Source organism: Emys orbicularis, chromosome 4, assembly GCF_028017835.1.
Source record: "Emys orbicularis isolate rEmyOrb1 chromosome 4, rEmyOrb1.hap1, whole genome shotgun sequence".
Taxonomy (NCBI): Eukaryota; Metazoa; Chordata; order Testudines; family Emydidae; genus Emys; species Emys orbicularis.
Window position 1 is genome coordinate 106,167,555 of NC_088686.1, and position 17,473 is coordinate 106,185,027.

A 17,473-nucleotide genomic window follows, 5' to 3' on the forward strand; every position below is an offset into this window, starting at 1 on the left:
ATTTAATTATAAGGCAGTTAAAGCTCATGTAAAAAATTAAGAAATCTCTTTTTAGGATTCAAAGGGGAAAATACATTTTCTTACACACACAGTGCTCAAGATGCAATCTTCTACTCATATTCAACCAGGCCTGATTGCCATAATATATTTTATACTCACACAATATTAATTTCAAGATATTGTTATATTGGTAAGAAAAACATCAAACCATTATTATGTAGAAATATGTTTATTGGCTTTGATGTTGAGACATTAAAAAGGCATTTTATATAACAAATAAATCCATGTACTATGTTCAATATTTAAAATGTCATACTACGCTTGAGAGGTGATGAATTTTTTAAAAAAATCAGTGCATTATATTAAAATTAGAGTTACACATACAATGTATGTTTAAAATAGAATGTTACATACTGTGCAGCAATTAAACTAATTACATATTTAACTGTTTACCATCTTGGCCGCTAAATAATTGTAAGGTTGCAAACAAGCAAATGTGCTATCAAACATGCTTTTGTGTGTTGGAGTCCTCTAGATACAGGAAGAGATCTCTATGAAACATATCAATAGCTAAAGGAGATCATTTTAATTCCTTATAGCAAGAAACAAGATGGCACACAAATTTGTACATAAAATATTCATTAAAATTATTAAAGGAGTGTTATGATATGTTTAAATTAGAAGAGTGCATATATGTTAGAGTTGTACATTAAAAGTTCAGGTTTAGTTTTGCTAACTAAAACATGAAAATGGCAGTGATATCAAAATTTTACATTTCCCAAATGTTATACATTATCTTTCTGCAAATTTGAGATTGCAAAATGCAGGCCAGAATGGACGAATGTCTCCAAGAAATTACCCATATTTATTTGATGAAGTAAACAAGGATAATTGGGTTGTAAATTAGTGTTTCTGAGGGATTCTTAAAAAATGGGAATAAAAAATTGAGTAACATCAAGGGATTTAGAAGTGCTAATAATTGACACACAGCTACTAAAATGCAATTAAGCCTGGTAAAAATTGAGTAGTCTAGTTAGAAATTATTTTGAAATAATTAGAAACTTTTTTAAACAAAAGAAGGAATTAGGTATTATGAGTGACAATTCTAAAAGCAAGAGATCTTGTGCAATGAATTAGGTAAATAAGGTGATCATTCTAAGGCTCTAGTGAACCAAAAGAAAAATAAATTTTAGAAAAGGAAGGCTAGCATTACAGTGGCTGTGACATTTACAGTACATCCTTCGTTTGATACCACGACATGATCAGATAACTTCACCAATTAGAATTGCTTTGGTTAGTGTCCAAAATGTATAATTAAAAACTTCTGTTCAGTACAGCATTTATTCTCAGAAACTAAAAAATCCTTTCTTCAGCAACTGAACTTTGAGCCTCATTAAAATATTCCACATTTGAGCTTTAAAGAATAATTTATAATAATGAAAACACATTAACTGTTGCATAAACTTCCATTAAATAGGATTAGATTTTAAAACTGATTATCAGTTTATTTATATTTTGTCAATACCTCATGGAAAAAATCTTGGTTTCCTATAACCATATATAGCTCTTAAACTAGTTATAAAGATTTATTTTAAACACGCTATATAAGAACTTTCTAAAAGGCCCATTCTGTCATAAGCAATCTGAAAGGTGTACAAACTTCATTATGCTTTCTAAATACAGTTCCAATCAATAAAAACAATTCCTGTCTCTGAAGTCATTTCAATATATGCTATTCTCTTCTTGCCACGTTGTTCTCTCACCAACTTACCTGCACAACCAGCTACACAGACTGCAACTATTTGTTATCAAAAACTGATCATTTGTTATTCACAGTCTTGAAACTGGTATTACACTATGATATATTTAGAGTAGAAGTATCATGCGCTCAGGTAAAAGTGCTTCCTAGAAAAACTACAGATCATATTTTTAGTTAAGTCCTTTTAAGGCATGTCTAACATACTGAGCCTATGTCTGCAGAAACGGGCCGGATGAAAGACCGAGATGAAACAGACTGTCTTTCTCCTTGGCTAAGAGTTCTCTTGCGTTCACGAACTAATGCCTTCTGATGTCGCTTCATTCTTTCTAGTTGTTCCTCAGCACTCATCTTGCATCTTTGGTGGTCTCCAGAGTATAAGCGTTCCAAGGCACTCTTTGGTCTCTCCTGTTAAAAGTGACACGGAATACAAAACATATGTTGTAATTAATACTTTATAAGTAGTATACTAAAAAAGTTTACTCTTCCTCTATTTCTCAGTGTAAATGAACTGATTTTATCCTATTGCTTTTTACACTATTTTGCATATTTTCAACTCTGCAATTTCTACTAAGATAATAAACACACTATATAATTAACTAGGTCCAAGGCCTTCCTTTGTGAATCTGCAGCAACTTCAGTGAGTCGTTCTGACTCTGTCTCTTCTTCCTTGTATTAATCCTATCAAATGGGGTCCACTCTACAAGGGTTCTCCCTCTGAAGTACTCTGTTCAATGCCATATCCTCTATCACACCACATGCTTACACATCTTCCTTTATAACATCCCACCACTTCTTCTTGGGTCAGCTTCTTAATCTTTTTCCTTCAGTCTTGATCTGCTGGACTCTCTTACCCACAGAATTGTCGTGTCTGTTTACATGACCAAATCATCCGAGCCTGTACTCCCTAATTTTTTCATTTATGGTGTTACTTCTGTCTCTAGGGATGCCCAGTCAGTTTAGCAATGTGACTGGTAAGAGGCCTTAATATGACAGGTGTAAAAAAAAATTTAAGCAGTTTTCCATCTCGTGGGTGCTATCAGAATCAGCTCCTGTTATGCAAAATACATCTGCACTCAGCATATTGTTTACAGAGATCCAGACACCTGTCCCCAAAATATTTATTTAAAGTTACCTTGGAGCTATCTCTTTGAAATGTTGCATATGATGAACTGGTGGATGTCTGGTGCAGTCTGGAAGTTGATCCAGATAATCCTTTACAAAGAAGCAAAACAATGCTCGAGAGACAGATAACAGGTGGGTGTTTCAAAAAAACATTTTACATTTTCTATTATATATTTTTGTTACAGTTCACTTCTCAAAATTTTCAGCCAGGTAGGGCAGTAATGGGATACAGGACTTTCACATCTAGGTCACCAGTCAAATTCATTCTGTGGTTCATAGCGACCATAATTCAGTACCATCTGAAGACAGTTTGGAAGCTCATGTAAAATGAGAAGTTTGTAGCCTCAGTCCTGTAATAAGTGTTAATGTAACTAAACTACCAGCAAACCTGACCCAAATGGTACTTACAATCAGAGCAGAGGGTCAAGAACTGAATGGGGATAAAAACTGAATTGCCCCCACTCTTTCCTCTAAGGTGGTTCTAGGACTGAGGTACACTTTGGAGGTGGCATAGGGAAAATTGTACGAACTCTGCTTATGCTGTATCTGTGATGTCTTCATTCTCTAGGGCTGCCAAACTGGTGGAATAGATTCACTTAAAAAAACCTCTACAATTTAAGCCATTATGAACATAAGAAATATTTTGGGTCAGGCAATAATTTAAGAGCCGTTCTGACAAACTAATTTTTCCTGTTATGGTACACTCCCACTTTCTAACAAAAAATGTGAAAATGTTTTGTAGAGGCTGATTATTTCTCTGGCAAAATTAGCTAAACAATGATATCAAGCAATATTTTGATAACTTTAAGATAATGACTCAAACAGCACCCCTAATCTGTAACAAATACACACACACCATACATAATATGTCAGACACCAAGTATTTTTTTAAAATGGCCTTTTATCAATTCTCTGGCTTACCTCTGGTAGGTAATGTCTGGTATCCACTGTCAGAACCTATGAAACCAAGTGAAGTTTGGCTGAGGTCACCACCTATTGTAGCTAATTCAGGTTCACTCATGTATGAACGAAGTTCTCCCTACATAGAAAAATATTCATTTGATCAAGTGAGACCACAGATTCAGACAAATTAAAATAGTTTTCTTAGAGTCTTTGTGTTTCCAGGTTTCCATGTATCTGTCATTCCATAAGGATTCCATAAGCATATTGCTCACCCTATAATCTCCATTCACATATTGCCCCAGTTCTCGATCTCTCTTTCTTTCATCAGACTGACGTTTTAGGCCTCGCACTGATGTGTGCCTGATGACATTGGCTTCCCTTGGAAGAGGTGGAACAGCTGGTGGGTGATCATCAGGATTGTAGACCTGAGGGAGAGGAGGTCTGGGTGGTGCTTCATTTTCCTGGTAAAAGGTAAATAAACTGAGACTCAGCAAATAATATGCTATGAAATTTAAAACACACTTTTCCCTATGTTCTTGGAGTTTTAAAGGGTTATTTTAACTACTGAAGAAGGCTGTCTTAATATATAATAAAATGGTGAAGCATGTCCCCTCATCCCACCAACTAATGCATATGATTTTACATGTTATCTACTCAACTTCTTCTTCAAGCACTATCGCTCAGTTCCTTTATAGAGTCATAGAAATACAGGGCTGGAAGGAACCTTAAGAGGTCATCTAGTCCAACACCCTGCAATGAGGCAGGACCAAATAAACGTAGACTATCTCTTACAGGTGTTTGTCTAGCCCAGTGGTTTTCAAACTTTTTTTCTGGGGACCCAGTTGAAGAAAACTGTTGATGCCCGTGACCCAATGGAGCTGGGGATGAGGGGTTTGGGGTGTGGGAGGGGGCTCAGGCCTGAGGTAGAGGGTTGGAGTGCGGGGGTGAGGGCGGTGGGGTGGGGCTGGGAATGAGGGGTTCAGGGTATGGGAGAGGGCTCTGGGCTGGGGTTGGGGTGTGGGAGTGGGTCAGGGCTCTGGGCTGGGGGTGCAGGCTCTGGGGTGGGGCCAGGGATGAGGGTGTTGGGGTGCAGGAAGGGGCTCTGGGTTTGGGGGGCCTCAGGGCTGGGGATTGGGGAGCGGGGTTGGGGCGTGGGTTTACCTCTGGTGGCTCCTGGTCAGCGGCACAGCCGGGGAGGAGAGGCAGGCTTCCTGCCTGTCCTGGCACCACGGACCGTGCTGCACCCTGGAAGCGTCCACCAGGTCCGGATCCTAGGTGGAGGCGCACAAGCGGCTTGGCGCGGCTTTCGCCCACAGGCACTGCCCCCCCTCCAGCTCCCATTGGCTGGTGGAGCCAGTGCTCGGGGTGGGGGCAGCATGAGGAGCCCCATGGCCCTCCTGCCTACGAGCCGGATCTGCTGCTGGCCACTTCTGGGTAGGGACTACTAGTTTTTACTGGCCGGCTGCCAGGGTCCCTGGGTGCTGAGCAAGGCGACCCAGTGCCTCGCATTCCGCAACCCAGTACTGGGTTGCGACCCGAACTTTGAAAACCACTGGTCTAGCCTGTTCTTAAAAACCTTCAACTATGGGAATTCCACCACCTCCCTTGACACCGACTTCGGTGCTTAACTATCCTTAGAGTTAGAAAGTTTTTCCTAATATCTAACCTAAATCTCCCTTGCTGTAAATTAAGCGCATTACTGCTTGTCCTTCCTTCAGTGGACATGGGGAACAACTGAACACCATTCTCTTTATAACAACCCTTAACATATTTGAAGACTGTTATCAAGTCCCCCCTCAATCTTCTTTTTTCTCAAGACTAAAAGGGCCAGTGTTTTTAAACCTTTCCTCATAGGTCAGGTTTCTAAACCTTTTATTATTTTTGTGGCTCTCCTCTGGACTCTCCTCAATTGGTTCACAACTTGCTTCAATTGTGGTGCCCAGAACACAGTACTTCAGCTGAGGCCTCACCAGGGCCAAGTAGAGTAGGAAAATTACCTCCCCATCTTACATATGATACTCCTGTTAATACACCCCAAAATGATATTAGCCTTTTTTGCAACTGCATCACATTGTTGACTCTCATTCAATTTATGATCCATTATAACCCCCGATCCTTTTCAGCAGTATTAGTGCCTAGCCAGTTATCCCCCATTTTGTAATTGTGATTTAATTTTTCTTTCTTAAGTGAAGTATTTTGCACTTGTCTTTACTGAATTTAGATTAGAATGTAGATTTCAGACCAATTCTCCAATTTGTAAAGGTCCTTTTGAATTCTAATCCTGTCCTCCAGAGCACGAGCAACCCCTCCCTGCAGCTTGGTCTCATCTGCAAATTTTATAAGCATACTCTCCACTTCATCATTCAAATCATTAATGAAAACAGAATAGTACTGGACCCAGGAATCCAGTGAGGTACATGTCCCACTAGATACATCCCACCAGTTTGACAGTGAACCATTGATAACTACTCTCTCAGTATGGCCTTTCAACCAGTTGTGCACCCACTTTAAAGTAATTTCATCTACACCACATTTCCCTAGTTTGCTTATGAGAATGTCATCCGGGACGGTATAAAAGCCTTACTAAAATCTAGATATATTACATCTATAGCTTCCCGCAATCCACTAAGCCAGTAACCCTGTCAAAGGAGGAAATTAGGTTGCTTTAGGATGATTTATTCTTGACAAATCCATGTTGGCTATTATTTATAACCCAATTATCTTCTGGGTGCTTACAAATTGATTGTTTAATAATTTGTTCTAGTATCTTGCCGGATATCCAAGTTAGGCTGACTGGTCCTCTTTGATCCCCTTTTTAAAAATAGATATTATGTTAGCCCTTCCCCAGTCCTCTGGGACCTCACCTTTCCTCCATGAGTTCTCAAAATAATTCCTAATGGTTCCGAGATTGCTTCAGCTCATTACTTAAGTGCCCTAGTGTGAATTTCATCAGATCCTGCTAACTTGAAGACATCGAACGCCGCACATCTCGGAAATTCCTCTATTTTGTGCAATATTTGCTGGTGAATGCCTTCTATTTTCACAATTAGAACTACACGTGAACCTTGTTTAATGAAAACACAAAGCCAGGTGCAATATGCTCAGTGTCAAACCCTAAACTGTGAACAGATTCAGGGCAATTTTAGAACCTGAGCCCAAGTTTCTCCTTACCAGGCTAAATTCTGTAATGTGGCCTGGGCTTCACATTGATAAGGAAGGGATTATTTATAAAATGTTTTCACATATAGCATTAGCTCCTCAGATACAATGGTGGTGAGAGCAGTAGATAGATTTACACCCAATTCATGGTAGTAATACTTACAATTTTTGACTTTAGCTTCACTGGTGACTGAAGAGGATGCTCAACTTTTTTCAGCTGTTGTGATTGAGACTGTGTTCTAGGCTGAGTATAAGGCTGTGGAAACAGCCTAACCTCCAAAGAGGACTTAACAGGACTGGATGGAGGAGTTCGCTGAGTAGAAAGTTTGCTCTCCATAGTTGTGAGAGAAGTTGATAATGAAGGCACTATAGGCTGAGAAAATGAAGGCACTGTTTTTCTTTCTATGGCAGAAACAGGTAAATAAGTTAAAAGTTGTATGGATGTTATATCTACATCATGAGCACACACTTTTCCCACAAGAACATCACACAAAATAATAAGCAGTATATATCTATGCGCTGGCTTTTGAAAAACCTTAAACTTCCCTCATTATTCTGACTATAGACTATATTTTTAAGATGTAAAATCCTATGATGTTATGGCTATGCCATAAAACGTCCAGACACCTGGACATAGATAGGTGTCTATAGTTGTATTTTAAAAATAAATTAATACACAGCTCTATGATCTCAAAACAAATTCACACTCTGTTTATAGGTAAATGGTAAATAAAGTTAATAAATATACTCTTATGCATATGCTACAAACTGAATCTACATAAGGCATCCAACTGACTTTCATTTCCCCAACCTACTGGCTCTTTTCTCTGAAGTCCAACAAAGCGGACTAGCATGCAGCCCATATACACCTTCTCACTTCACCTTTTCCTACAATAAAAGGCTGTTTGTTCTGTCCGCCAACCATTCCCCACAATGGAAAACAGTGTGAAGTGCAGGCAGGGGAGGGGGCAGGACCAAGTGGAAAAGGCAGACAGACTGCAGGTGGGAGGAGCTGTCAGGTGGTGGGCAGGATAGCAACTGTGAGAGTGAGGTTTATGAGGATTAAAACAATTTTTCAGGTTTGGCTAATTTATCCCCTTGTTTGTTTTCTTATGCCTTGGCATTTCTTGGTTCCATCAGTAAGTACAAAAATACCTGTGAGAAAGGATGATGTTACTGGGATAAGGGGACTCCCAACACAACCAGCAGCAGGAAGTACTGGAAATTCTATAATAAATGATGACCTCAACACTGCTAGCCCAATTCCACAGACCCAAGAGATTCAGATGAATTTAGATACAGTTTAACATCTTTACTCAGTTTCTCTTACCTGGATTTTTTATAGAATCTACTATGACTTTGTAGTTTGCTTTATTTGCACTTAGGCCAGCTGTGACATCTTCAATTCTCCATAAATCTTTTTGCATTTGTGTTTTCTCCTAATGTTTAGTAAGAGGAAAGATTTTAAAAATCAGTTCAATCCCAAGATTTTGTCAGTTTCATTTATTATAGCTAGTTTGAACCAAACATTTTAGTGACACTTGAACACAGGCTACATGGCTTGGAAAGATTATAGGAAAAAACTGGGCATAACACAAATGTTAGCATCTTAATTCAGCCAGTTCAGAATTATTAGAGTCTTTTGCATGACTATGCTGGTGGGAACAGAGTACCATCCAGACAAGAGATCAACTAAATAGTTTTACATATACGTTCAAACAGAGATTGGCTTCCTTATGACCCTGGTGCCTATCCCTGACTATGACGTCAGAATATATCCAGTTTTCCAAAGTTTGCATGCATGCCTAGGAGTCTGGAAGTAGGTTAAATAATTCTCTGAAGTAAGAGCAAAGATTAAGACCTTTTCCTGCTGTTGGTTCACAACATGCCCTACCTATAGGTGGAGCCATAAGTAATGCAGTGTGTTTCCCAAAGTTTGGGGAGGTGTGGGGGAGGCAAGAGGAGCACAGACATACCTCTGAATTGTTCTCTAGAGTCCCAGCTTTAATTTAAAATAAAAAAATAGCCTCTAGCTTTTAACCTTCAGAATGTAAAACAAGTAAAAACCAAACCATGTAAATGGGCCTGGGTTTACAGAGAATCTGAAACAGCTCTGAGGTGTGAATTGCCCCATTCATTTGAATGGGTACTATTTATAATACTTTAAATGCCACCACTGTTAAATATTTCACTTGTATTATGAAGTTTTATTCAATCTACTCTGAGTGACCACTGATTTTGTCGCAACTGACAGCTGGGATGAGGGGAGTTGGAAGCAGTCACTCACACCGTTTCCTTTACATGTGTGGCTTGAAGCTTCACAGCAGGACAGTTGTTACAGTCATCCACTTCCTGTCTCCCCCCTGACAGACAAGCCTGCCAGACCCCAGAAAAGAAGGATGGCCAATACCACCCACAGCAGCACATCTCCCAGCCCCTGCACTGTGTAGGTCATGCTGGTTTGTTATCCATTGTTTGTAAAAGCGTAGGGGAAGGACATGCAAATTAACAACACATGGCACCATTAAAAGGGAGTGTGGTTGGTTCCATCTTCCTGAAGAGGGGCTCAGCTTTCTAGAGTTAGGGAAACACTGCTAATAATGTATTATAGCCTATGGGGAAAGGCCTAAAACTCATTTAACCAAAGCCACACTAGTATGGCCTGTTGCATGCTGAAACCTTGCTGAACTTCTGAACTTAACTTTTGTAGACAGCAACCACCACTAACCTACTACTAGACCATAATAGAACCATTTGTTTTCCTCCCATTTCCTGTCTCCTCTTCTGTCTGTTTTTGGTTGGGGAAACTGGCATGAAAATTCACAGCTTTGTAAGAAAGCTGGCAATGCCCTGGATGTAGTATCTTTAACATCTCCATTACTGAACAAAAAAGTTAAGAAGTGGAACTAAATTTGCAAATTTTCCTGTACACTTAGTGAACCAGAAGGGTCACTAAGAAAGTTAAGCCTGAGGACCATTCAAAAGAGCCTGCACTCACCTATCATGAGGGCGAAAAATAGCATCTAATTAAGCCATATAACATAGCATTTTCTTGGAAGAAAAGACAACTTCATTACTGGCTCCTAAACCTCCTAGCACTAGTGAAGGGAGATACATTGCTTCACCTTTGCTTTCCTGGACCTGGAAAGTCTATTCAGTCAGGCTATGTATCAGAAAGTAGAATGCCAAGGAGCCAGACATTTAAACAATGGAGAATGTTATTTGCTAGTAGTAGACTCACAGGACAGATGGAATATTTATTGAAAGATTATCAAGACACAAACTAGACAATCATACTTGTTCCACTTCAACTTCCTGAGAAGAATCACACTGCAGGATATTGAATGATGGATTTACAGTGAAGACATAAAAAGGTAACCAGTCAGAAAAACTTTGAACCAACTCAAAAAATGCACCTTCCATCAGTGCTGAAGTAGTATACAGAATAAGGAAGAATTTTCAATATTATTTCTAGATAATTGTCCTGCCTTGAGTGCAGGGGATTGGATTAGATGACCTCTCAAGGTCCCTTCCAGTCCTACGATTCTATGATTTTCCCCATTACTTAAATCTTGATGCAAACAGAGTAGATCTAGAAAGTTAAACAGTTGAATATATTTTAAAGTATGAGCAGTCACAGATTAATGTTTACAAAGAAGATGTAAATATACTTTATGTGCAAGGCAAGAAAAGTTGGCTTGAAGAAATAAATCATTTCCTTAAATTTTCCAGCACAGAAGCATAATTTAAAGTGATAAAACTACAGGATAAACACTTAAGTGAGAAGCTAAAACTCACAAAAAAACCCCACATCTGAGTTCATTCCAGCTTGCCCTGGTCCCGCCCCTCAGGCAAAATGTCATCAATCACCACTCTAAAATAAAGATTTCGCTTGAACAGGCTGCCTGAAGCCTTGAGTTCTTAACCTTCTGATGAATGAACATTTTACGCTAGTGTTCAGTATCAACTGTTCCCTCTAGCAACTTGAAATCTATGCCTTTATTAACATTTGATACTGTTCCATAAGGACCACTTTTTAAAAATAAAATAAAAGTAATCAAGATGGTAGATGAACTGCTCTGGAGCCTAAATTCCTCTATACAGAGAGAAGATGATTTTCAGAATCACTTTTGATTTTGGGTGCTTCAATTTGAAACAACATAAAGGCCCGTGATTTGGACATCAGCACTTTCTGAAAGTCAGGCCCCTTCAACATTTTTAAATTGGGCACCCAAAACCATTTGTCAAAATCTCAGCCAGAATATTTTTTTACACACACACACCGCGAGTGCACAGGTGATAACAATGTAAGCTAAGCTTTCCGACACTGCCCTGCCAATATTGCAAAAACCAGAATCGGACAGACTATCAACTTAAAGTCTAAATAAATCTCCATTCCCATCCAATCCTTGGGAAAGACTTGTAACCAAAAGTGCCTGAGGAACAGAGCTAGCAGTTTTACTATGGAGGCAGTTTCTTCCTTTGATGAATACTCCAGTGGTTGCCAGAGGTTACCAGTCTTATCAGAATGGGACTTAAGCTGCAGAGGCTAAGATGTCCCAAGTTGGAGATGCCGATGTTTGCAGGTAAGCTCCCTGCTAATTCCCTGGCCCCCAAAACACACCTAGGAACATAGGACTGGATGGAATCCCTTGGGTCACAGAGTCCAGTCCCTTGCTATCACAGGCAATCCCATCATATAATTATCAAACTCCATCTTAAAACTCATTAGGTTGTTTGCCCCCACTACTCCTATCGGAAATCTGTTCCAGAATCTCACTCCTCTGATGGGTAGAATCCTTCTAATTTCCAGTCTAAATTTATTCCTGCCCAATTTATACCCATGTGTTCTTGTCTCAACATTGTCCATTAGCTTAAATAGCTCTTGTTTACCCCCCCAGAAGTATTTCTAGAGAGCAATCACATCCCCTCTCAGCCTTCATTTTGCTAGGCTAAACAAGCCAAGCTTTTTTAGTCTCCATAGGCTCTCCATTGTCCTGATCATCCTAGTAGCCCTTCTCTGTGCCTGTTTCAGTTTGAGTCCATCTTTCTTCAACATGGGTGTCCAGAATCGTACATAGTATTCCAGATGAGGTCTTACCACTGCTTTGTACAGTGGCATTAATACTTCCCTATCTCCATTGGAAATCCCTCGCCTGACACACCTTGGGATCATTTTTGCCTTTTGCACAGCCACATTACATTAGTGGCCCGTAGTTGTACTGCAATCGACTAAGGCTATGTCTACACTGGTACTTTCGTTGTTAAAACTTTTGTCACTCGGGGGTGTGAAAAAACACACCCCACCTCTGAATAACAAAAGTTTTAACGACGAAAAGCGCTGGTGTGGACAACGCTTCATCGTCAGGAGCCGTGCTCCCTGCGACGAAGCTACCACCCCTTGTTGGAGGTGGTTTTATTTTGTTGCCTGGAGAGCCCTCTCCCGGCGATAAAAAGCAGCTACACAGAGCACCTTACAATGGTGCAGCTGCAGCGGCATAGCCGCACCAATGTAAGGTGGACAGTGTAGACATAGCCTTATACACCGAGGTCTTTCTTATCTTCTGTCATTTCCAACTAAGGAGCTCCCAGCTTATAGTAGAAATTCTTGTTGTTAATCCCTAAGTGCATGACCTTGCATTTTGAAGGATTAAATTTTATCCCATTTCTATTACTACAGTCCTCAATCCAATTCTTCCTGTATAATATTCCAATTTTCCTCTGTATTGACAATGCCCCCCAATTTTGTGTCATCAGCAAATTTCATTAGCGCATTTGTACTTTATGTGCCAAGGTAATGAATGAAAATATTAAATAAGATTGGTCCCAAGACCAATCCTAGAGGAACTCCACTAGTAACCTTCCTCCAGCCCAATAGTTCTTCTTTCAGTACAACTCAGTCTTCACTGTAGCCAGTTCCTTACACACCTTACAATTATTGTACTAATGCTCATCTTCTCCATCTTAAGTACTAATTTTCCATGGGGAACCATATCAAATGCTTTACTAAAATCCAGATATATTATATCTATCACTCTTCCCTTGCCTACAAAATTCAGTTATCTTGTCCAAGAAAGATAGAGCAGACAGGTTAGTCTGGCATGGTCTACTTTGATGAACATCGGATATTGACATCGGGAAGAGAAGATGATGGACACCAGGACAGAGCTGTGTTGATGCTAAAACTAAAGGCAAGCCAGGCTCTGATTTCATTTAACTCAGTATCTTCTTGTATTCTGAAGGTGAGATACATAATCAAATCTGTTGCAGTTATGATAGTACAAGTATATGAAGCAACCTTAGCAGCACCCAAGGAAGAAATTGACACATTTTATAACAATCTACAGGAAACTATATAAAAAGTTTCAGGACAAGACTTGTTATTGGTGATGGGAGATTTTAATGTGAAAACAGGATCGGACTGGAATATCATACAAGAAGATCTGGAGGACCTTGAAAACTGAAGTAAAAGAAATGGTAGTAAAAGAAATATAATAGTGCAAGGTCATGCACTTAGGGACTATCAACAAGAATTTTTGCTATAAACTGGTGATGTATCAATTGGAAGTGAGAGGAAAAGGAAGACCTGGGTGTATTGGTTGATCACAGGATGACTATAAGCTGCCAATGTGATGAGGCTGTGAAAAAGGCTAATGCAATCCTAGGATGCATCAGATGAGGTATTTCCAGTAGACATAGGGAAGGTATTATTGTCATTACACAAGGCACTGGTGAGACCTCATCTGGAATACTGTGTGCAATCCCTATCTCCCAAGTTTAGGAAAGATCAATTCAGACTGGAACAGGTGCAGAGAAGGGCTATTAGGATGATCAGAGGAATGGAAAGCCTACCTTATGAAAGGAACTCAAGGAGCTTGGCTTGCTTAGCTTAACCAAAAGAAGGCTGAGGGGAGTTATGATGGCTCTCTATAAATACATAAGAGGGATAATTACCAGGGAGGGAAAGGAGTATTTAAGTGCCATTTTTGACACAAAAACAAATGGATATAAACTGGTCATCAACAAATTTAGGCTTGAAATTAGAGGAAGGTTTCTAACCATCAGGGGAGTAAAATTCTGGAACAGCCTTCCAAGAGGAGCAGTGGGGCAAAATACCTAACTTGTTTCAAGAATGAGATTGATAAGTTTATGGAGGGAAGGATATGATGACACTGCCTATAGTGGCAAATGGCCCATCTGCGACTGTTAGTAGCAAAAAATGATGGAGCACTAGATTGGGAGGGCTCTGAGTTACTATAAAGAATTCTTTCCTAGATGTCTGACTGGTGAGTCTTGCTGACATGCTCAGTGTCCAACTGATCGCCATATTTGGGGTCCAGAAGGAATTTCTCTCCAGGTAAGCTTTGCAGAGACCCTGGGGTGGGTTTTTTTTTTTGCCTTCCTCTACAGCCTGTGGCATGGGTCACTTGCTGGTTTAAGCTAGAGTAAATAGTGGATTCTCTGTAACTTGAAATTTTTAAATCATGAGTTGTGAACTTCAGCAACTCAGCTAGACTTTATGGGTCTATTACAGGAGGACGTGTGTGAGGTTCTCCAGCCCGCGATGTACAGGAGGTCAGACTAGATAATCACAATGATCCCTTCTGGCCTTAAATTAACTTAGACTCATAGACTTTAACTACATAGAATAGATTTTAAGTGAGTACAAGTACAAGGTACTAAAGTCAGAAATGGTTACAAGAAACAAAGATAAAAACACTTTCTAGTGCTAAAACTTAACAAACTTGACTTGCTTCAAGATAAAATTCTTACCACATGCTCCCAGCAACAGGGCTGACCAAATTTCAGGTCAGGATCTTTTCCAAAGTCAAATGGCTACTTCTTTTGTCTTCTTAGTTGAAAGAGAGATAGATAGGGAGAGAGACCTTGGGGGTATTTTTGTACTTCACGTTTATAGTCCAGTCACCCTTTGAAATGCGTTTTGCAGAGGGTTACCCCTAGATATAGTTCATTGCTGCTGTGAGGTTGGAGTCATGGAGTCTTGTGGTGAAAGAGGTTCCATGCTGTTGGTTGCTAAAATATAGATTGATCTGTTTCTGCCCCACTTCTTTGCCAAAGAATGGCCACTTGACAGCTTTGACAACTGGCTAAAGGCATCAGCTTGTCCTTTGCCTTTGAGAAACAAGTTTATCCACTCCCCAGATTTGTCTGGTAACCATATTTCAGTCATAACTTCAGCTTATGTTCATAATTTTACATATAATGTTGCTACATACATTTCACCAGAATATTATTGACCAGTTAGTTATTAGTTTTCAAATGATACCTCAACAAGGCATATTTTGTACAAGATTATAATAGTGTGTAGGGTATAAATAGAGGAGTGCATTCAGTCACACCAGATATTAGGAAAGAATGCAAAGAAGCTGTGAGGAAAACATTCTGTCTCTGCTGAATGAAGAAATGAGACATGGAACATGAGTTGAAGAGACATGGAACAGTGTAAAAAATAGGATTACAAGTGTTGGGCTACAAGGCCAAAATGAAGAAACCAAGGTGGATAATAGATGAAGTGCTGCTGTTGAGTGACAAGCATAGGAAGCTGAAGGAGAATAAAATATGAGGACAAGTCTAACAGCTAAGTACAACAGGCTGACCAGAGAGATAAAACAGAAAGCAGAGAGACACAGAAACAATTGGATAAGCAAACAATGTAAAGAAGCAGAAGAATACACAATGAGAATGTGATATGGGGTTGTATTCTAAATTCCCTGTAAGCTGTGTGGATGCGCAGCAGCCTATTTAGTGCCTCGCAGGTGCTCAGGGAACCCGCCCAGCCGGGACCTGCCGGGACCGGGGCGCCCCTCCCCTGGCCCCAAACTCAGCCCTGGACTTGCTGCGGCTGGGGGAGGGGCATCCTGAACCCTGCCCCGGCCCGGACCTGCCATGGCCAGAGGAGGGGCAGCCGGAACCTAGCCCTGTCCCAGACCTGCCGTGGCCGGGACAGGCGCTAATTGGTCCAAATCACATCACATCAACTCAGGCGCTGTTTGGTTTGTATTCTCGCGCCTCATGGTGGAGAGGGCTCTGATTGGTTTAGAGCTGTGAAGGAGCACGGACTATCAGGCACCTCCTGCTGGTCCGACCTTCCCATTCCAGGATGTAATGTGTGCTAGGACTTGTAATCTGTGCTGGCCCACATGCCCTGGCGAGAAGGCTTTGTGATTGGTTCTCGGTGGGCGATGAAAGATCATTGCTAAGGTAGAGGCACCAGTGGCCGGGCTGGTCTCCCCTCCCCCGACCCCAACCCAGCCCCGGCCCACACCTGCTGCTGGGGGGGGGGGGGAGTCCTTTCTTCCTGCCATAGCCCTGGAGCACCCTCCTGCACCCGAAACCCCTCATCCCCAGCCCCACCCCAGAGCCCATACCCCCTGCCGGAGCTCTCATCCCTCCACACCCCAACTCTCTGCCTCACCCCAGAGCCCACACCCCCAGCTGGAGTCCTCACACCCCTGCACCCCAATCCTCTGCCCCAGCTCTGAGCCCCCTCCCACACTCCAAACCACTCACCCCCCGCACCACATGAATTTTGTTATGTGCACCAATACGAAGGTGATGTGTCACCTCCATATTGGTGCGCATAACAAAATTCATTCCGCACATGTGTGGGAAAATTAGAGGGAACACTGGTTGTATCACAAGATAAGAGAACTGAAAGGGACATATGAAATGGAGATGGCGGTGGTGAATAACAACTGCAGACAAATAATTGAGGACGAACAAGCAAAGAATAAACAATGGAAAGAATATCTTGAAGAGATGTACAATGCGAAGAACACAGTAGATGAAATGATCCTGGAGAAGCTTCCCAGCACAAACAAAGGAGAGGAGATGCTGGAATTCTTAGAAGTTGTATTAAAGATCTTGATAGAAAGTTTAAAAAAGAAAAAGGCTCTGGAAGTGACAACACAACCACTGAGGTTGCAGAATTGATCAAGGAGGATTTACAAAGCATAACCGACAAGGTAAACTGGAAAAGCAGGAAATTCAACTTAAAGATCAGCATGGAGAAGACAAAAATTATGGCAATGAGAAGACAAGAGAAAGGTAAATACCATACTTGGAGATAAAGAACTAAAATAAGTGGAAAAATGTATGTACCTTGGAGGACTAGTATTGAAGAATGAGAATTGTGAAGATGATGTAAAAAGAAGAATCGGACCAGCTAGTATTGCATTCGGAAAACTCTGCAAGATCTGGAAGGCTAAAGACATTTAAATAAAAACAAAAGTCAGCGTATGTGAGACAACTGTCATGCTAATACTGCCTTACAGGTCAGAATACCAGAGTATGAAGAATGGCCATGAATGAAAGATTTTGACTGCAGATATGAACTGGTGGAAGGGAATACTGAGCATTTCAAGACGGCAGAAAATAAAAAAGGAAGAGACAGGAAAACAGCTTTGGAGAAATAATGCTGTTACAGAAGGTTCCAGAAAGATGATTGCGATGGTTTGGACAGATGTCAAGAATGAACCCAGAAAGGATACCATAAATGACGATACATAC

At 40.6% G+C, this 17,473-nt stretch overlaps 1 protein-coding gene across 1 annotated transcript in view; it reads right to left on the bottom strand.

Annotated features, from left to right (window-relative positions):
* PLEKHA7 (pleckstrin homology domain containing A7) overlaps window positions 1-17,473 on the bottom strand; it is a 291,060-nt gene that overhangs the window by 12,026 nt on the left and 261,561 nt on the right. The window contains exons 20-25 of the mRNA XM_065403332.1: window positions 8,274-8,382; window positions 7,107-7,345; window positions 4,057-4,245; window positions 3,803-3,920; window positions 2,892-2,971; window positions 1,964-2,164 (exon numbers count right to left, since the gene is read on the bottom strand). Coding sequence (XP_065259404.1) covers window positions 1,964-2,164; window positions 2,892-2,971; window positions 3,803-3,920; window positions 4,057-4,245; window positions 7,107-7,345; window positions 8,274-8,382 — 936 coding nt within the window. The remainder of the gene's footprint in view (window positions 1-1,963; window positions 2,165-2,891; window positions 2,972-3,802; window positions 3,921-4,056; window positions 4,246-7,106; window positions 7,346-8,273; window positions 8,383-17,473) is intronic.